The following is a 20,397-nucleotide window of genomic DNA, read 5'->3' as shown; positions in this document are numbered from 1 at the left end:
AGCTCCATCCCTCTCTAATAAAACACTGCTGGTCTTCCCAGCTTTGCTGCACCAAGCACTTTTGCAGGGGAGAACACGGATTGTTCCTGGCATTCATTCCTTCTGGAGCTTACTCTTCACTCGGGATCCAGTTGTACTTCTGGAGATGCTCTGTCACATTCCCTGGGCCCGAGGGTGTGTCACAAAAGATAATCCACACATTCTTCTGGTTTTTCTTTTGTCATTTAGCACTTGCCATGCCTGATAGAAGAATAACCAAAATCTGGGTAATCCAGTTTGCAGAACATCCCCAGTCACTGCAGAGCTGGAACCAAACCCAAATCCAGTCACATCAAATCAGATTTATTTAATTATTTCCAAGCCACCTTCCAATTCCCCCCCAGAGCCTGCTCACGTGTCCTGCCAGTACAGCTCTGTGGAACGCTTCCCAGCACGTATTCCCGGTTAGACCGGCGGGATGCACTACAAACCCCAGGCATTTTGTGCCACATCCATGTCAGTGTGCCAGCACTGGGATCCCGTCCTGCAGGTGCCAGCTGTGCGCCTGGCTGATGCTGACGTGGATACGCCTCCAGATTTCCAGTTCAAGGGATGCACTTTGTCTTCTCCAGGTGAGCCCTGACTCTCGCCAGGATGGGAACAGGGATGTGCTGTGGCTGGCAGAGGGAGTTTGTTGCCCTCCAGGCCATCAACTGGACTTTCCTAATTTTTATCTGACATATTTTGCCCTGGATTTGCAGAGAAATTCCTTTGTACCACCCCAAAATCCCATTTTTAGCTTTGGTGTTGTATCCTGAGAAAGTGAGGACTCCCAAGTCTCATTCTCCGCTCAGCTTTTCCCCCTTTTTCTGCACCCTTTCTCTGCTGTTAACTCCCTCATTTCACAGAGATCCAGGTGATTTAAAAGGAGAGGAACTTCTCAGAATTGTTTGGGTTGGAAGGAACCTCTTGAGACGCTCAAGCCCAAGCCCTTGCTGAAGCAGGATTGTGTCCCAAGGGGAAACTCCTCTTCCAAGGATGGAGATCCCACACCCTGCTCCAGAGTTTGGCCACCCCCACAGAATAAAACTTGTCTGCCTGTGTTCTGTTTACCCTGAATAAAAGGATTTAGGAGCCACAAACTCCTCACAGCTTCCCCACATTCCCTGGCACTCCTTGCTGAGCGCTGGGAGTCAGCCTTGGGATTTACAACATTAATTACATTTATTACAATTACATTACATTAATTATAATTACAAACCTGTTTGTTCTCTTTTTTGGGGCCAAAGCTGAATGAGGTCTTTAGAATTTCACCCAGGCCGTCCATTTTACTGTTTTCCAGAGGAAAATATCCATATTTCCATGTTTTCCCAGTAAAACTCCCCAGTATTTTGTTCTATTCCATGTGTACAGCTCAGGAAAACTAGTGACCTGCCAGAACCCTTTCCCACTGCTCTTCACTAAATTTTTTTTAAAAATTAATTTATTTTCTTCATTTTGTTTTTAAATTTAATTAATATTTATATTATTTAATTAATATTTATATTATTTAATTTAATATCAATGCTACTTTGATATCAGAATAATAATATCAGAATAAAAAAAGGACATAGCCACATAAGAAAAAGCTTGCTTGGTGTATTCTGAAGTTATTATTTTTTATTTTACACTGCAATAAATACTATTTCTGAGTCAAAACAGAGCTTGGATATATCCTGAATACTCAGCAACTTCCAGCTACTTCCAACTGCAATTCCAGTCTCTTTCCTGTTCTGTCTTTGTCTATAATATTAACAGCACTAAGCACCAGTAACTTTTCTGCCACGCATGAAATTGTGGGATCAGGGACTGGCTAGAACAGGAATTAGGTTAAAACATCGATATTTCAGGGAATTCCCAGCTGGAATGTAACAAACTAACCCTGTGTCCATAGGGAGCGTGCTTTCAGTCCTCCAGCTGGGCACTAAAAGGTGGGAATTAGCACACGTAAAGGCACCACAGGATTCGTTGGCAAACCCACTGGAAAACGGCTGTGGGATTTGGGAGCAGTCAGCAGCACCCACCCAGCCTCTTCCCTCAGGGGTTTTTCACCCCGATCTGGGCTCCACATCCACCTCCTTGGAGCTCCAGGTGAGCAGGGGATCACCTGGCATGTGCCAGGTTAATTTGTCCCACTGCCTGTTCAATCCCGAGTCCTTGAAGCTTCCCTGGGACGCTCCTGCCAAGGCTCCATATGGGATCCCAGAAATACGGCCGGATGGGAGGCAGATTTAGCTCTCGCACGTCTCCGTGGGGCTATCCATTTGGAACAGCAATGCTCGTCTCTCCCTTCCCAAGGAACCTGGAAAAGGTCTCGTGAACCTCTTTCAAGGCTGAGGGTTTGATTTATGGGGCAGAGCTGGAGTTGACATCGGCCACGGAAGGAAGAGATTTATTTCCAGGGGTTCCATCTGTCCCACGCCTCATTCCCAGCGCAGAGCCGTGGCACTGAGCCTTGGCCGACAGCACGGAGGGGCTCAGCCCTCCATCCCATAATACCTGGAGCCAGACCCTTGGGATTCCCTCTGCTGAATTCCTCCACAGCCAAAATCCAGCTCCATTTGTTGGGAACTCATCAGGAATGGCACCGAAACACAGCAAAAAGATCCCGAACCCAAGAGCGAATCCATCCGCGGCAGCAGGAATTCCAGCCTTTTCCATGGAAGCCTGGCTTCAATACAGTGGGGATGTCCACAGCAAGGATGAATCTGGTGGGGAACTCCAAAGGCAAAAGGATTTCCCGCTGGAAAACAGATTTTTTTTGTGGAATTCCCTCACTAAAGGCACAGCTCGCTGTCTGCTCCTCCCAGCCAGGTGTTTCCCATGTTGTTCCGTGTGGGATTTTATTTGATAACGAGCTGGAATATAAAATAAAACCGGGCAGTTGGTAGTAATAATTGGCAATTGGTAATTGGCAATAAACTGTGGGGCTCATTGGTAACACAAGAATTCAGGATTGAAACAAAATTATTTTCTTCAAAACAAATATCTTATGGAGGAAAAAACCCACGGTTTTTCCTCGCTTTGTGAGAGAGGAACAATAATTTTTAAAAGCTCCAAAACTCAGCTAAACAGGGGATAAAACCCCAAATATGCTTTTCCTAAAGGCTGGAATTTCTGATTATTCCACTGGGTTTCTGTCAGGTTAAAATGTCAGAGAAAAAAACAGAATTAGACTTTATTTTCTCCACTCACACAATTTATATCAACTAGAATGTGTTTATGGAAATGTATAGTTTTATATCTTTTTCTTTGTTTTCTTCAGAAGTGTTTTAGTCTATAGGAAAAGACAGTAAATGGAGATGTTAATATCTTATTTTGCATTAATTTGCTTTTTGAGAATTCAGATAAAACATCGTTGATTAATGTGTCAAAACTGTACATGAAATTAATCTGAACAGTAAAATTTCAGGCTGTTTCATGACCATCTTTTTAACAGCACAGAGATCAGAGTGTTTTGGATTAATTTTTTGTCTGTTTCTGCATCAGGAGGATTATTGGACAGACCAAAATAAAGTATTTGCTGTTCTTATCCACACTGCCATTCCCAGCACCGGCGTAATCCTGGTTCCAGATTTATGGGCAGCGAGCTCCGGGGCTGAGGATCTCATTTCACCTTGACAACATCTCGGGTTCTTTTCCATGGAATATCCTGGCAAACACAAAGGAAAACGGGAATTTGTCATCCTGAGCAGCAGCCTGAAGTTCCAGAGGGTCAATAGCTCCGAGAGCTGATGGACATCAGTGACCAGTGGAGGCCCCCAGGGGCTGTACTGGGACCAGTGACACTGAGGACACACGAGGGGACTGAGGCACCGCTGGCACCTCGGCAGGTGACACCAGGCTGGGGGTGCAGTGACCACTCTGAAGGACAGGATGACATCCAGGGGGACCTGGACAAGCTCCAGAAGTGCCCTGGAGCCAGGCTGGGAGAGCTGGGAATGTTCAGCCTGGAGAGGAGAAGGCTCCAGGGAGAGCTCAGAGCCCCTTGCAGGGCCTAAAGGGGCTCCAGGAGAGCTGCAGAGGGACTGGGGACAAGGCATGGAGGGACAGGACACAGGGAATGGCTTCCCAGTGCCAGAGGGCAGGGCTGGATGGGAGATTGGGCAGGAATTGTTCCCTGGGAGGGTGGGCAGGCCCTGGCACAGGGTGCCCAGAGCAGCTGGGGCTGCCCCTGGATCCCTGGCAGTGTTATCCCAAACAGGCTCTTTTCCCGGTGTGGAGGAGCCCGATCCCCACACAGAGTTACGGGATTTATCTCCAGCTCTGCACACAGGGGGGACTGGGTGGCAGATCCCAAAGCCAGCGCAGACTCCAAAACTTGTCACTGTTTATACATGCACCGAACCAGGGCGCTAACGTTCACTGGCTGCAAGCTACACAGCTCCCTGATTAATTAGCGTTCTGTCTCCTCGTTAATGGTTCTCTGGCTTCTCAGGCTGGTTCCCAGTGTTCCTCTGCTTTTGGGTCGCAGGTTTCTTGGGTTCGGTCGCCATCTGCTCCTTCTGGATTTCTTCTTTCCCAGTGGGAGCTGACCCAGCACAGCTGGCCAGTTCTTTTTATCAGGTTCTTCCTTATCCTGGCAGTTGTGCCGTATGTCCTTGTGGCCTGTACATCCTGCCTCCCCTGTGCCCACCATCAGCGGGAATCACTGGGAATCCTCCTCCCAAGCTTTGTTGTCCTGCCCTTGGGCCGGGACCGTTGGAACACGCCCTGAACATGGCAATCCCACATGTGCCATTCCAACAGCTGGAAACCACTGAGAGGTCACCTCAACGATCAGACCTGGATTAAACCGCCTTTCTTGCTGGCTGGCAAGGACGGACGAGGCCAGAAAAGCCTTTGTGAGGCGGAGGTCACTCACACCGGGCACGTTCCGGAGGCTCGGCCCGGCCCGGCCCGGCCCGGCGCGGAGCACCGCGGCCCACGTGACACGGGCGGCACGTGTCACCGGCGGGGCCACGTGACGCGGACGGAAAGCGCGTGACCGGGGCGGACGCACGTGACCCCGGCAGCGCCACGTGACCGCCTCGCGGTGACACCGCGTGCGCCGCGTCCCTCCCTCAGCCGGGCCATGGCGGGCGCGGTGGCGGCCGCGGGCTCCGCAGAGCAGTTCCAGCAGCTGCTGCAGCGCCCGGACAGGTCAGGGGGGACGGCGGGGTGGTCCTGTTCCTTTGTCCTTCCCCGGGGGGTCCCATCCCTGCGGTGCCATCCCCGGGTCTGCTCCATGGATGCCATCCCCGGCTGCCGTCACAGCGGTGTCATCCGGGGGTCCCCTCCGTGGGTGCCATCCCCGGCTCCCATCCCTGCGGTGCCCTCCCGGGTTTCCGTCCCGAGGTCCCCTCCGTGGGTGCCCTCCCCGGTTCCCGTCCCTCGGTGCCCTCCCCGGTTCCCATCCCTGCGGAGCCATCCCGGGGTCCCCTCCGTGGGTGCCGTTCCCGGTGTCCCATCCCTGCGGTGCCATTCCCGGTGTCCCATCCCTGCGGTGCCCTCCCCGCTTCCCGTCTCTCCGTGCCCTCCCCGGTTCCCATCCCGGGTCCGCTCCCGGGTCCCCTCCCGGCGCAGCTCGGGAGGGGCCGGTGCTGCCGCCCGCTCGGTGAAAGCTGCACGGGGAAGATTAAAAAAGCCCCAGATGGGAATGAAGCGAGCCCCGAACTGCGCAAGGGCTCGGCTTCGGCTCGGGGCTTCCCAGCGCCGGATTCCCCTGGAGCGGCAGCCGGAGGTGCCGCCGGCAGCAGCTCCTGCCGCAGGGAGATTGGGGCCGAAAGGGTGAATTGGCTGGAAAATGCTATAAAGCAGAGCTGCCCTGCGAGCTGCGACTGTTCGTCCTCCGGTCTCGGACACTTCAGTGGGAGCAGCAGCGTTCGGTTGTTCATTGACAAGGAAGTGGCTCTGGATTATTCATCTCCTGCCCATCTCCTCATTAGTCTGGTTTTGTGCTCTAATCATTAATGACAGGGCTCTACTTTTCTGTAATTCCAGCCTGGTTTAGGCTGCGAGGGAGCTGAAACTCATCCAGAGACTCCTTCCACCATCCCAGGGTGCTCCAAGCCCTGTCCAACCTGGCCTGGAACAATTCCAGTGTTTTTATTCCAGTATTCCATGTGCACGTTTAACTGTGGGAGCTGCAGTAACCACCTCAGTAATTAGAGATTTACAGGTGTTTTACTGATTAAAAGTGCGGTGGAACCACCAGCATCACATTCTTAGAGACAGCAGGAGGAAACGTTGTTAAATGATGGTTCTGGGAAAAAGAAACAAAATTTCTTCCAAACTTGCTGCAGGACTTCCACTTTCCCTCCTGGAATTGTCCTTCAGCTGCATTATTCTGTAGCGATGTTACAGAGGAAACTCCCGTGGCCAAATGAAAATGGCCTCAGGAACAAACACAGTATTTTAAGGTGATTTTAAAAAAACCCCACCAGTAATTTTCTCATTGCCTCTGTCCACAGAACATGATTTGGCTTTCTCTCTAAAGGAACTGATTCTTTTATCCATGTTCTTGGACCCGAGATGAGTTGATAGTTCTGATAACTCTTCCTCTGCTCCCTTTGGAAACAGCATTTCTAATTACACTTTAATTTCATAGGATTTCTTGTTTCAGAAAATTAAGTTTTCTTGCATCGAGTTATCAGTAAGTTTGTGTTGTAGAATAAGGGTAAATTTTAATATTTAAAGAGGAAATTGGGGATTTGTCTTAACCTTTTTGTTCCTCTGCTGTTTAATAGTGGAGCTTTTTTTTTTAACCTTGGTTGAATGCAGGGAATGCTTTGTTTAGAATTACTTGTATGCTTCATTTTGCTAACTCTTTAATTTTTCCTTTCTTAATGTTTTCAATTCCTCTGGCTATTTTTAAGGCTAAATTGAAGTGCTCAGAGGGCAGTTCAGTTGCAAAATTTGGATTGTTCTGTGAATGAATTAAAAAAAACCCCAAAAAACAAAACAACTCCAAAACCCATGGTGGAAATTAATTTAAAATACGTTCTTCATGAAGATAAAAATTAAATGTACTGCAGCTGGACGTTGGTAAGGAAGGACCAGGCTCTGGTGGGATGAGGATTAAATGATGCTGTGATGATTCATCCTCTGCTTGTCCTGAGTTCCATCCCAGTGGCCAGGTGTGTCCTGCTGTGGGCACTGAGTTAAACTGAGGACTTGGGGAAGAAAGAAAAGTTGTTCTGTTGTTTTTCTGCCAGAATTTTCTAGAATGTCATTGGAAAACCCATTTTATGAATTTGAGAGCAGTCAGGGTGTGTGGTCAGGTCACACAGGCAGTAACTGCTCCAGTTATGCTGCCCACAATTTGTAATTTACAATGAACTTCCATTATTTAGGAATAAAGGACGTTAAGTGGCTGCTGTGCGATGGGTGACTTGATTTCTCTGTTTTTCTAAGTAAATTAACATTGGTACGTTGTAACTTTAATTCTTTATTCCCATTCTCTGGTGAGTTTGACCTCTGCAAACGTGGAAAACAGAATTGAAAATTCCAATATCTTGTCTCTGTTGTCATCCCAGGCTGTTTAATCCCAGGGGAGCTGGTACAGTGTGATGGGATTTCTGCTCACACCTGTGACTCCTCCCCTTTAAATGCTGTGTAGAGCCAATCCCACCCATCCCAGAAAACCTGGGATAAGAAGCTGGAGCTAATGAAAGCAGAAAAGTAACATCCCAGTGTGACGTGTTTTGCGTTGCATTGCCTCAGCAGTGCTGGCTGGGTTTGGAATGTTTCCTGGGAAGGGAAGAGTCCTGGTTACACTCATCAGGTGTCTTTTATCTCAGGAAGGTGGTGGGGGTGGGTTTTTATGGAGTCCCCATCCCTGGAGGTGTCCAGGGAAGGCCTGGAGATGGCACTCAGTGCTGTGGGCTGGGGACAGGGTGGGAATGGGGCACAGGCTGGACTCGGCGATCCTGGAGGCCTTTCCCAGCCTCAGGGATTCCGTGATCCTCTTTATTTTTGCTTGGGGCAGTTTTCACGCGGGGGTGCCGTTGTCTCACCCCGGGGTGCCGTTGTCTCACCCCGGGGTGCCGTTGTCTCACCCCGGGGTGCCGTTGTTCACCCAGCGGTGCCGTTGTCTCCCCCCGGGGTGCCGTTGTCTCACCCAGGGGTGCCGTTGTCTCACCCAGCGGTGCCGTTGTCTCACCCCGGGGTGCCGTTGTCTCACCCAGCGGTGCCGTTGTCTCCCCCCGGGGTGCCGTTGTCTCCCCCCGGGGTGCCGTTGTCTCCCCCCGGGGTGCCGTTGTCTCCCCCCGGGGTGCCGTTGTCTCCCCCCGGGGTGCCGTTGTCTCACCCCGGGGTGCCGTTGTCTCACCCCGGGGTGCCGTTGTCTCACCCCGGGGTGCCGTTGTCTCACCCCGGGGTGCCGTTGTCTCACCCAGGGGTGCTGTTGTTCACCCAGCGGTGCTGTTGTCTCCCCAGGTCCCTGGTGGTTGTGCACTTCTGGGCGCCGTGGGCTCCGCAGTGCGCGCAGATGAACGAGGTGATGGCAGCGCTGGCCCGGGAGCACAGCCAGGTCACCTTCGTCCAGGTGAGGGCACAGCAGCGCCCTGGGGACAGGGAACAGCCTGGGGGGAAGGAAAATATCCCAGAACAGGGGGGAGGTTCCTCTTGGAGTGCCTGTATGGCCCCACGGTTCAAATGCCCCCTCACATCTGTTATCCCAGAGGTGCTGCTGCCGTCAGGGATGGGCTCACACAGGGAATCCTGGAATGCTTTGGGTGGGAAGGGACCCTAAAGCCCACCCAGTGCCAGCCCTGCTGTGGGCAGGGGCACCTTCCACTGTCCCAGGCTGCTCAACCTTGGAGATGTTACTGGATCTCAGGATTCCAAGAGGTTTCCTGTGGCACTAAAATGACACTTCAGGAAGGTGAGAGGAAGGTGAATTCAGCCCCTGCAATGTTGTCACTCGGCTTTGTGAGACCCTCTGCCCATCCCGCTGAGATCCAGGGGCAAGGAAAAGAGAATTCACTCACCCACATGCTGTTGGTTTTAAACCAAATTTCTCTCCTTAATGAGGCACTTGTGGGATGATGAGGGCCGAGAGTAATGGAGCAGCCAGCTGTGTGTGAGTATTTTAAATTGATTTCTTACAGCCTTTAGGTTGTGTGTGTGGGGTTTTTTTTTTTTTAATGATTCCTCTCAGTTGGTATTTGTAAAACAGGGCAGAATTATTTTGATGGTATTTTATGACTTAGAGCTTCAAAAGACTAATTTTCAACATACTGGAAATTCAAGATGCTTAAATTTATCTAGAGTTTAGTAGCTGTTAGTCAGCCCAACAAAGTCTGAGGTCTCTCAGTTGCCTTTTTATTATTCATATATTATTTATTTATGACCTTTATTATTCAGCTGTAATTTATTTTTTAATAACAAGGTTCCAAAGTCATCCAGGGCTGTAAAACCAAGATAGTGGCACATCCTTCCCCCCACTCTTCTCCCAGTATTAACTGGTGTTCTTGCTTGGAGGAAATAAGCTGCTGAAAATTCTTGTGTGAATTTTATTGATTTATTTTTGGAGGGAGGAGCTCCTCAAGAGGAATATATTTGATTTTGGCAGTTCCTTGTGGGATTTTTGTATTCCAGAATATCCAGCCTGTCTTTGAATTGGCAGGAACCTGTTACCTCCTCAGATGTTTGGTTGAAATGAGTGTGTTTATATCCCACAACATATGAAAACAACGTTTTGGGAAGCTGTGCCAATAAGAGCAAGTTCCTGAAATATAAAATTAAATCTGTTCTGTGTGAACCCCACCAGGGTGGAGCATAAGTATCCAAGCAGGAAATTTTACTGGAAAGAAAATGAGTGTTAGAGGTGGAAGTCATCATTGGCCCCTGGAAAAAGAATCAATAATAGGAGTTACCTCTTCTCTTTCAATTATAAATAAGCTTTCAGTTCAATTTCAGTTGAATGTAAGCTTTCATTTTATAGCTGTAATTTCTCAGTTGGTTCTGTTGGAGGGATGATTTACAGGAGGAGGCTTGGGCTCAGTTTTGATGCTCCTGGTTTGCCTCTGTAATTAGTGGGTTCATTAAGAGCCCGTGTAGCTGGGGCAACTCAAAATCGGAGCCAACGAAGATAAATTTTCATAGCAAATCCCTACACGTTGAAACTGGGAGCAATAATCCCAAGGTGGGCACTCAGCAGCCTTGCAGGAGTTAAAAATCAAGTTCAGCAGCCATCAGCTGAAGGAATACCTCCTTTTTCCTGCCTAATTTGCAGGAGGCTGCAGGTGTCAGGGGTGATGTAGGGCCCCCCAAAGAGCAGTGGAGCAAACAGCCAGGACTGCTGGGGGCACAGAGGAACCTCTGTGATGCTGACATAACTGGGGGCAGTGATTTATGGATTCCAATATAGCAGGAGCTGCATAGGATTGAGAATTTACTAGGTCAGTAGTGCACCAAAAATTTTATTCGCAGCCTCTGGGCATCTTTTGAAATGTGCAACAAAATAAAAACCTCTGAACCTGTTTTGACACCGTGGAGGTTCAGTGGGTGCCACGCCAGCCCAGAGAGTCTCATTTAAATGCAAATGTCTCCCAAACTTCAGCAGCAGCACATCCTGTTTAAATGTATAAAATGCTGAGGAAAACATTCCAGACAGGATTGACACCCACAGTGAAACTTTAAAGAAGATTATGAAAATAATCTGGGGGTTTTTTTTGTTTGGTTTTTAGCTGGAAGCTGAGGCTGTGCCTGAAGTGTCTGAAAAATATGAAATTAGTTCTGTTCCAACATTCTTGTTCTTTAAGGTAAGAGGCAGTGGATTTAAGAGGAAATGAATTTAAGAGAAAATGGATTTAAGAGAAAATGGAATCCATGTGGACTCTAAATATTAATACTTTTGTAATACTCTACCAGAGCCTTAAGAACTTTCTCAGTGAGGAAACACTTCTGTAACTGATTGAAGTCTATCCAGTGGAACCTAAAAATGGAGATAGAAGTGGTTTTTGCACTTTACATGAAATATTTCAGGGCTTCCTTAATTGTTTCAGGATTCATACATAGTTTTTATTTTAGTTGTACTTGGGTCGAAAAATTTACAGCACTGTTTCTTTGTGTTGTAGTTGGGAAAAAACCCCAAGTAAATACAGTAATAATAGAAATAATGGAAATAGAAATAACAATTGTGTTTGGGTGCTATCTGCCTGTGATGATAACACTGATCATATTTTCTCTGATAAGTACTTCCAGAGGCAAATTTGCTGCCGTTAAAAGGCTGCGAGCCTGGGAATAGGCACGCTCCCCGAAAACCTGGGCCTGCCAAGGGTGGGTTTGCTGTGGTTGCAGCGCAGTGCAGGCTGTGGGCTGAAGGCTGGGGCTTTTCCCTGCAGAATTCCCAGAAGGTGGACAGGCTGGACGGGGCCCACGCGCCGGAGCTGACGCAGAAGGTCCAGCGGCACGCGGCCGGCACTGCCCCCGTGCCCGGCTCCGGGGGCTCTGCCAAGGAGGAGCTCCATGCCCGCCTCAGGAAGCTCATCAACGCTGCCCCCTGCATGCTCTTCATGAAAGGCTCTCCCAAAGAGCCCCGCTGTGGTGAGGATTTCCTGGAATTTCTGGCCGCTTTGGCAGCGTTTTCCCCGTTGGCTCCATCTTGGGGGACGCGTCCCCACAGGGCCGTGCTCCCCCGGTGTCCGTGGAAGTGTTGCCATGGTGGTCAAGGCAGCTGCAGGGCTGCTGTTGCAATAGTTCAGTCGTGGGAATGAACTCATGGATTAGGGGCTTTCCAAGGAAAATGGGATGGGTGATGTTATCCCTGGACTGGAGCGCTTTCCTGGTGGAGCTCAGTGTTTGTTCGTGGCATGGACAGGGCTTGGAAGCGGCCTGGGCTGCTGGGAGCTGGCCCTGCCCGTGGTGGAACGGGATTGCATTTCAAGGTCCCTTCCCACCCAAAGCATTCCACAATTCCCTGTGTTTCTGCTACAGAGGAAATGCTTAAAGGTGAAGATAATTTAGACTTTTATCTATTTTGATGCAAGTAAGACTTGCTGGGGCCCTTAGTTCAGTCAGCAAGTGGAGGGGACCTTATCCAGGGGGGATTTGGGGATTTCAGTGCAGTTTTGGGCATTTTTTCCTTGGAAAAGGCAGCTGAGCAGAGCATGGAATAAGGCCTGGGCCCTGGCTGACACTTGTGTGTGGTTCCTGCAGGTGTTGTGCTGTATCCGTGCATTTATTTGGTCATACTGGGATTTATTTGGTAGTTCTTGTTTATTTGTTTCATCAATACTCTCATTTATTGAGGGTGTTTTTGCTGCTGTGGAATCTCTGATCACCCAGACCTCACTTCAGCCATTTTTTCAGCAATTGAATTATTCCTTGCCAGCCACTCCTGCAGAAATCCCACCCAGCTCTTTTGTTGTGGAAGCGTTGAGACACTTTATTCCAAGTGAACCCACCCAATCCACCCTCCTGCTTTGCATGGAATTGCCTACAGCTAAAATAAAGCTGTTTTTTCCCCCTCCCCAGTTCCTGGCAGCAGGAATGAGTTCAGATACTGGAATAACCAGCAGCACTGAGCCTGGAGGTGTTTGCTGATGAACTCCCAGGTGATGGGGAATTTCAGGATCCTCTTTCTCTCCAGGCTCCACATGAACTCCACACTGCAGCAGGAAAGGAAGGAAAAGCAACTTAAAAATGCTGCTGTTCCACCCTTAAGTTAACTGCAGTAAAAATCCATATTTCAAACCCTAACAGCTGACACCAGACGTGGCTCTGTGCTGCCACTTCCATTCTTTCCCCATTTAAACCTTGGGTTTTTATTCCTGTATTAAAGCCTTTAAGCATTGTCTCCCTCTCTCTCTGTTTTATTCAATATTTGTGTAAAGGTTTTCATTTGCACAGCATTTGGTGGAATTCTTTGAGGGAATTGGAAGGATTGCAGAGGTGTTTGAATGCAAACCAGGCCAAGCTGGCAAAGATAGAAAACCTTGTTATTATATTGATTTAGGGGCAAATTCTCCTGGATCCTCTCTGCAAACAATGTGATTATGTTGTCTGGGAGGTATAGAAAGATGACTCTAAATTCAATAATATTAAAATTTTCATAGCTACAACTCTTTACAAATAATGTGACAATTTTCCTGGGGAAAAAGATGCTTAGTTACAAAAAGGGAGAAACTTTTCTCCTCAGGTTGGCCACTTGTAAACACATAAAATCTGGTTGTAAAATCAGAATATTCAGTGCTTAATATCCTTCTGAGAGTGTTGTTATGAAAATCTGTCAGAAAGGAAAACAAAACATGGTGTGAAGGTGTCACAGGGGTAGTAAAATAGCATTAAATACTCAGGAGAACATAAAAAATTCAAAAAATAAAAAGGAATTTGCCTCTTAGGTGAAGTAGGGAAGGATGCTCCTAAAGTAGAACAGTAGAAAATACTATAAAAGTCGAGTTTTTAAGCTAAACTAGTGAGAACAGCAATAAATAAATAAACAGTAATAAATACCTGAACAGCAATAAATGGGTTTTGCCCTTTTACGTTGTTTGAGGCCGTTGATAAGGGAAAGAATAACGAGCAGAGCTCTTTGGAGCCTGCTGGGGAGCACAGTGGCGTTTCTAGGCGGGCGGGTGAGCAGAGGCGCGAGGGAGCCGCTGTGTCCCGGTCCCGCTGAGCTCCCGTTTGGCTGCGCAGGGTTCAGCAGGCAGCTGGTGGAGATCCTGAGCCAGCACGGCGTCGCCTTCAGCAGCTTCGATGTTTTCTCCGACGAGGAGGTCCGGCAGGGGCTCAAAACCTTCTCCAACTGGCCCACCTACCCTCAGCTCTACGTGGCTGGGGAGCTCATCGGGGGCCTGGACATCGTCAAGGTGACAGTCTGGGCTTTTCTCACCCTTTTGGGTTGCCGGAAATGTCGTCTTCTCGCTTCTTCCATCTCACTTGTTGGTTTTTCCTCCCTAATTCCCCCAGGAACTCGAGGCATCTGGAGAGCTGGACACGATCTGCCCAAAGGCCCAGAAGCTGGAGGACAGGTGGGTAAATGACAGCAATTTTTGAGGTTTTTTCTGTGTTTGTTCATATAGGGGGAAACCTCTATAAATTCCTACTTTATCAGAAGTGCCTCCAGAATTTATTTATGTACAGAACTCCTGCAGTTACTAATGCCTTTTCCTGGTCTTAAAATCAAGAGTCATACACGGTTAGGAGTGAAAAAGGGATTTTACTTTGGTATTTATTTAAGGATCCTTAGGTGCACACATCCAGGTCATATGCATCGAGATGCACCCCGCCGAGTGTGTGCGTCCCCCAACATTGGGTAGAACATTAGAGGTGTTACTAATTAGCAGATCTATGAAAGATTCCCCAATGAGAGGCTGGAGTGAGCCCCCCTCCCCAAGGAGCCTTCCCCTGGATGGTTCTATCTCAGGTTACAGAATGTGTTCTGGAGAGGACCTTGGGCTCTGGGGCACACTGATCCCCAGCTACGAAGCTTCTGAGATGTTGAGTCTCTCAGCCTGACAAACAAGTCCAAGAATGCAGGCACAAAGCACTGAGAATACAGGAGTTGTAAAAAGGTATAACAGGGGTATAAAAGAAAAGGCAAAAATCTTCATGGCATCATGTTCAATGTTTTCTGGGGTTTATACACTTAATATAAACTGTTCTGGCCCAAGAATCTCTGCCTATATTTGTGGTTTAATTTTTATTTATAGCAAGAATATATCTATTTACATATTTACATATCTCTATCTATTTTTCTATATATGTTATCTATATATATATATAGATAGAAATACAGATATAGATTCCTTCTTGTGTTCTTTTAAGAACTTACTCTTTAAAAATAACTGGGAAAATCATCTTTTTAAGCTTTTACCAGCTTTATTTGCCACAGACGTCCCAATTCTGGTGTCACTGGAGGGATTCCCTGCCTGGTTCTTCTCCCTGCTCAGTGCAGTGGAGAAATAATTTAATAAATCCCATTAAAAAATGGTGATAGATAATAATCTCAGCACTCCAAATTCTATGGGTTTATTAATTCCTTCCAAATTTGTCCTCTGGCTTGGGTTACTTTACATTTAAATTGTTTCACTGAGGGCATAAACCCAAGTAATGCCTTTTGCAGAGATTAAATTGAAGGTAAAGATGAGACTGGCTCAGTGTGGCCTTTAAAAACTTCTTTTTTTAAAGCCTTTTAGCCCATTTCTGTGCTTTTTAAGGAGTTTCTCAAGGAATTAAACACTTTTTGGACAGTTCTTGATGGAAGTTTGCAAACTTGCCCAAGCAGCAACTCCATTTAGACAGGGTTCCTTGCTTGGCACAATCTTTTTAGGGAGGGAAGGCAACAGGAAATGCCCTTTGCTTGCTGAAGGGTTTTAATAGGTTAAAATTGTTCATGAAATGTGTTTTTAAGGAGCAGCAGCACCTCTGGCCCAGCTTGGTGAAGCTTTAATGACATTTTCAACCAGCCTAGTCCATGGGAGATGGATTCCTGCTGGGAATGGGATTCTCTGTAAGGTCCCTCCCAACCCATCCCAGCCTGGAATTCTTGGAGTTTTATCACTTTTATTTTTCCTTTCCACTTCTGCATTTTGTTTTCCTCTCAGAACAAAGTGTGGGGTGATAACCAAGCTGTTTTATGTTTCTGTAGGCTTAAATCCTTGATAAACAAAGCTCCTGTGATGCTCTTCATGAAGGGAAGCAAACAGGTAATGGGCAGTGTTACAGAATATATCGAATTTTTGCCTTGTTTCTCCTTAATTCAAACCAGTGCTGCCAGAAACTTCTTATTTGGTGCTTCTATAAACCACAGAACAGTCCCTGGTTTTTATGACTGCTGAATATTCACTATCTAAAAATTGCTGGGTGTTTTTTGTCCTTCTGTGAAGAGCTGGCAGTGGATGTTAATTATTAATTATTAAATATTAATTATTAATTAATCGGAATTGGGAGCTGCTGCACTTGTTTATTAGCTGTAGTTTATTATCGTGGTGAATACAGGGCAGTGATGCCTCAAAATAAAGCACATTTATTCCCTAAATCCATAAAGGGCAGGAGGTGAAGGATGAAGAAGAGATGAAGGAGTGGCTGATCCAGCAATAAACTGGGAATTGCTGTAGTGTGGCTGGAATTCCATGGATTAAATAAAGCAGAGACATTTTAACATGGGTGCTTTACATTTTAGGTGGCAAAATGTGGCTTCAGCAAGCAAATCATAGAAATCATGAATAACACTGGGTAGGTAACTGGGCTTGACTGAGTTTGGGCTTAAAAACTGCATTTTATAAACCAAGAGTTTAGAAAATATGAGTGGCATCGTTCCCCAAGCGTAAGTTTCTATTTTTAAAGAGGATTTGAAGCAGTTGAGGGCTTTTCTGAGAATTTTAATGGGGGTTTTTTTGAGATTGTTGAGGGGTTTTTTGAGAATGTTGAGGGTTCTTTCAAGAATTTTAAGGGGGTTCTTTTGAGACTTTTGAGGAGACCTTGAGAATTCTGAGGGGTTTTATTAGAATTCTGAGATTTTCTGAGGGCTTTTTGAAAACTTTGGAGCATTTTTTGTGAGAATTTGGAAGGGATTTTTTGAAGAATTTTAAATGATTTTTCAAGAATTTTGGGGTCTCTTTATGGGAGTTTGAGGGGTTTTGAGCATTTTTTTTTGAGAATTTGGAGGGCTTTTACTCTACCTTTGAGAGATTTTTGAGGGCTTTTTGAAAACTTTTGAGCAATTTTTGTGAGAATTTTGAGAGTTTCTTTGAGGATTTTGAGGGGGTTTGACTTTTACAACCTGTGAGGTTTTTATTAGAATTTTGAGGGATTCTTGAGAGTTCTTGAGGATTTTGAGGGTTTTTTAAGAACTTTGACGGGGTTTTTTGAATTTTGAGGTGTTTTCTGACTATTTTAAAGTGGGGTTTTTGAGAATTTTGAGGCGTTTCTTTGCGAATTTTGAGGGATTTGGGGTTTTTCGAGCATTTCTTCACAACTCCAGGGTGAATAATGAATGTTTTCCCTTTCCCCAGCGTGGATTACGAGACATTTGACATCCTGGAGGACGAGGAGGTAACAGAACCTCTCCATCCCTGCGGATTCATTTCCCTGCTGCCTTTTCCAGAGCTGAAATTCCCCATCCCCAATTCCCATGATTTTTTTTAGGTGCGACAAGGCCTCAAATCCTTTTCCAACTGGCCCACGTACCCCCAGCTGTACGTGAAGGGGGAGCTGGTTGGGGGGCTGGACATTGTGAAGGTAGGAGTTGGATTGATCTGCAATAAAATGTCCATTTCTGGGAATTTTTCTGCCTGTCTCTCACAGAATTCCTGCAAATCCTGACCCTGGATGCTTTTCCAGGGAAAGGAGCTTTAAATCTCCAGTCAGTGACTGGGAAAAGCCCATTTTTACCCCTTTTTTTGCACTTTTCCTTAGTTTCTCTCCTGATGTTGCTTTTTCTCAGCCAGGTGGGTGGGGCTTTTCCCAGCAGACATTCCTGGGAGAAAGGAAACCTCATTGGAGTTGTTGGAGCAGCCCCAGAGTTCCCAAATCCTCCTGAGCCCATTCCTGCCTTGATGGTTTGGAGCCAATTCCTCAGACTCTGGGACTCCTGGGAAGGCTCAATCAATAAACCTCATTTCATTCTAAAAAATACTGGTGCTACTTAAATCATAGATATTCATTTGATTTATTTAGGAAGTGTAAGGATTGCTTCAATTACATAGATTAATTTTATTTATATAGATTAATTTTAATTCAGTTATATAGATTGATTTTATTTCTATAGATTGTTTTACTTATATAGATTAATTTTATTTATTTAACAAGTGTAGGGATAGCTTTGATTATAGGGATTAATTTTATTTATAAAGATTAATTTTACTTAAACTATGTAGATTAATTTTATTTCTATAGATTAACTTCACTTAAAGTATATAGATTAATTCTGTTTATTTAACAAGTGTAGGGATTGCTTCAATTATATAAATTAATATTGCTTAAGTTATATAGATTAATTTATATTAATTTTATTTATTTAAGAAGTGTGGGGGTTAAATAAATAAAATTAATCTGTATAATTTAAGAAGCGTGGGGGCTTTTTCAGTGCTCAGGAAGAGGAGTCTTGGGCATTGTGAGATGCTGTAAAATCCTTTTCTCACTGGTATTTAAATGGAATTTCTCTGTTTGCATCCTTGGGCTGTTTTAATTCACACTGACTTGTATGGGAGGGTGAATGTGGTTTAAATTTCATTTTCTAATGCAGCGTAAAAATGCAGAGAGTTGTTTCTCCTGAGATGTGGGAAAAGCAGAATATTCCATGTTCGTTTCCCAGTGTTTCTGGGTGTTCTTCACAAGTTACCAGCCCTGTAATTTGAATTTCAGTCTCCAGGATCACTGGGCAGGCACCTCCTGCTCAGAATCCCGAGGACATTTTATTGTCTTGTTGGGTTTAATGGGAGGGAGGAACAAAATCCATCCAAGGGTGGCGTTTTCTCCTTTGGGGGAGGCCTTTTGGGTGCTGGAAAGTTTAGTGGGTGCCTGAAATACGGAGTTACACCTGGGAGGAGCTCCAGGCTGGTACCAACCAGTGCTTCCCACGTGTGTTTGTCCCTTAAACATTTTGTCCCTTTTACTAAATGCACCCAAACCAGAATTTGAATACAAAACAAACCTCAGTGTGTTGGCCAAGAGGGACCCCTAGTGAGGCATCAATGCATTCCCTGCCTGCCAGGGAGTATTCCCTTATCCACCAGCATTCCCTGGTGGAATCCCGTTGGATAATCCCAAAAAGTCCATAACTGCCACGTTTCTGTCTTTCAGGAGCTGAAGGAAAGTGGGGAATTGCTGCCTGTGCTGAAGGGAGAGAATTAATGGGAAGGACATCAGTGAGAAGAGAAATCCCTGGAACAACATCCAGTTAGAGATTCTCCTGGAGCCACAGACAGCTTCAGCCCTGAGGAGCATCAGGAGTGAAAATAGACAGGAAATGATCAATATTCTGTGTATTTTACCTGTATGAAAAGAAGTTTCACTGGAGACACAAAAAGGTCAATTAAAATTCGGTGCTCCAGGATTTTGGGTGTTGGGACTTCATTATTTGCACCCCTGTCCACCCCAGAATTATTTAAGGCTAAATTGCACCTTGGGTTTTTTGGGCTCATTAAGGGAATATTAACAGAGCATCGTCATTTCCTGCCCCTCTTAATTGTTTCCATGGCTAGTGAACAAGAAAAGCACTTCTGAAAGCTTCAGCCAGCGCAGCTCTCGGGAGCTTTCAGTGAGCTGCAGCTCTGGCCTCGGCAGCCTCGTTAGGGGGTGCAGTAATTGCTGCTTTGGGCTGTTCAGCCTGTCTGAGCAGGGCTTTGGGAATGTTTACGTGGTGGTGCAAGTGCAGCCAGCAGTGCTGGTGAATCCTCAGGGATCCTTCAGGGACTTGGAAGGGTTTTCTGGCCTGATCCAGGGACCCTTCACTCACGGATCCAGGGGATTTTATTTGGGTTCAGTCGTGGTTTCAGCACCTGAGTCTGGGTTAATTCCAAGGCCAGAAACTCCTGGAAGGAGTTGATCCTTGTTAGGAGGGGCCAGGACTGACTTTTCCAAGTGTGCCTGGAAAAAGAGGCCTGAGCGAGGTGCAGACCTTTAGGCAGCAGCTTTAGGAGGTTTGGGGAGCAAATCGGGGGCTTTGTTCTTTAAATTCTAAATATGATCCAAGTCTTAAAGCCTGAACCAAAACTGGTGCTGAGGCTTATCCCAGCCTGGGAAAGGTTGGTTGCAGGGAAGCAGGTTCTACATGTGTCAGAGGATTCCTGGTGATGGATATTTAATTTTCTAGGATTAGTTTTAGTAATTGCTATCAAATACATATTATAACTTTAAACCCAATTTTAATTGCTCTAAAAAAAAAATATCCTTGTCATGAAAACAAGCCTTAATTAATCCTCTTAAGTGAATTGCAAATGCATTCAGGTAGTTGTCAGTAGGAAAAAAATAATTTATTATAGCAAAGCGTAGCATCCCTGTGGTGAAATTAGGAGTTAGAAGCTTTAATTAAATCCTAAATACCAAATGCTATTTAGTTTTCCTTCAGAATTCAGTGTAGTGGAATTTGGTTGGGGTTTATGGAGTCCTGTTAATGGATTTACAGACGTGCAGCAGAGCAGCAGGGAATAACAGTTGATTCCTGATAATTTATGTTTTTATTTACTCCAATATTGGATACTGGGAGGAAATTCCTGGCTGGGAGGGTGGGCAGGCCCTGGCACAGGGTGCCCAGAGCAGCTGGGGCTGCCCCTGGATCCCTGGCAGTGCCCAAGGCCAGGCTGGATGAGGCTTGGAGCAGCCTGGGATAAATTTCTACAGGAAGAGGTTTTCCCACTGCCTCTGGCAGGGATTGGAGCAGCAGGAAGATCAGTTTGGCTGGAAGAGGCAGTGGGGTGTGGTTTGCTGGCACCTCTGGTGGGGTGA

The 20,397-nt window shown here is 46.3% G+C and overlaps 1 protein-coding gene and 1 long non-coding RNA gene across 2 annotated transcripts; one reads left to right on the top strand and one right to left on the bottom strand.

Moving 5' to 3' along the window:
- Nucleotides 1-1,623: 1,623 nt before the first annotated feature.
- Nucleotides 1,624-4,979, bottom strand: LOC116447470. The gene is made up of 2 exons (XR_004241578.1): nucleotides 4,258-4,979; nucleotides 1,624-3,670 (listed from the first exon to the last, which is right to left on the bottom strand). It is a non-coding gene; the product is annotated as an uncharacterized LOC116447470 (long non-coding RNA).
- Nucleotides 4,980-5,025: 46 nt separating this feature from the next.
- Nucleotides 5,026-19,006, top strand: GLRX3 (glutaredoxin 3). Its single transcript, XM_032116663.1, has 11 exons — nucleotides 5,026-5,160; nucleotides 8,437-8,545; nucleotides 10,692-10,766; nucleotides 11,349-11,550; nucleotides 13,645-13,817; nucleotides 13,918-13,979; nucleotides 15,599-15,656; nucleotides 16,133-16,185; nucleotides 16,965-17,004; nucleotides 17,098-17,190; nucleotides 18,754-19,006. Exons 1-11 carry the CDS (start codon nucleotides 5,093-5,095, stop codon nucleotides 18,802-18,804), a joined length of 984 nt encoding a protein of 327 aa, XP_031972554.1. The 5' UTR covers nucleotides 5,026-5,092; the 3' UTR covers nucleotides 18,805-19,006.
- The last annotated feature ends 1,391 nt before the right edge of the window (nucleotides 19,007-20,397 follow it).

Source organism: Corvus moneduloides, chromosome 8 (assembly GCF_009650955.1).
Source record: "Corvus moneduloides isolate bCorMon1 chromosome 8, bCorMon1.pri, whole genome shotgun sequence".
Lineage (NCBI taxonomy): Eukaryota > Metazoa > Chordata > Aves > Passeriformes > Corvidae > Corvus > Corvus moneduloides.
This window is presented reverse-complemented; position numbering and strand designations above follow the sequence as displayed.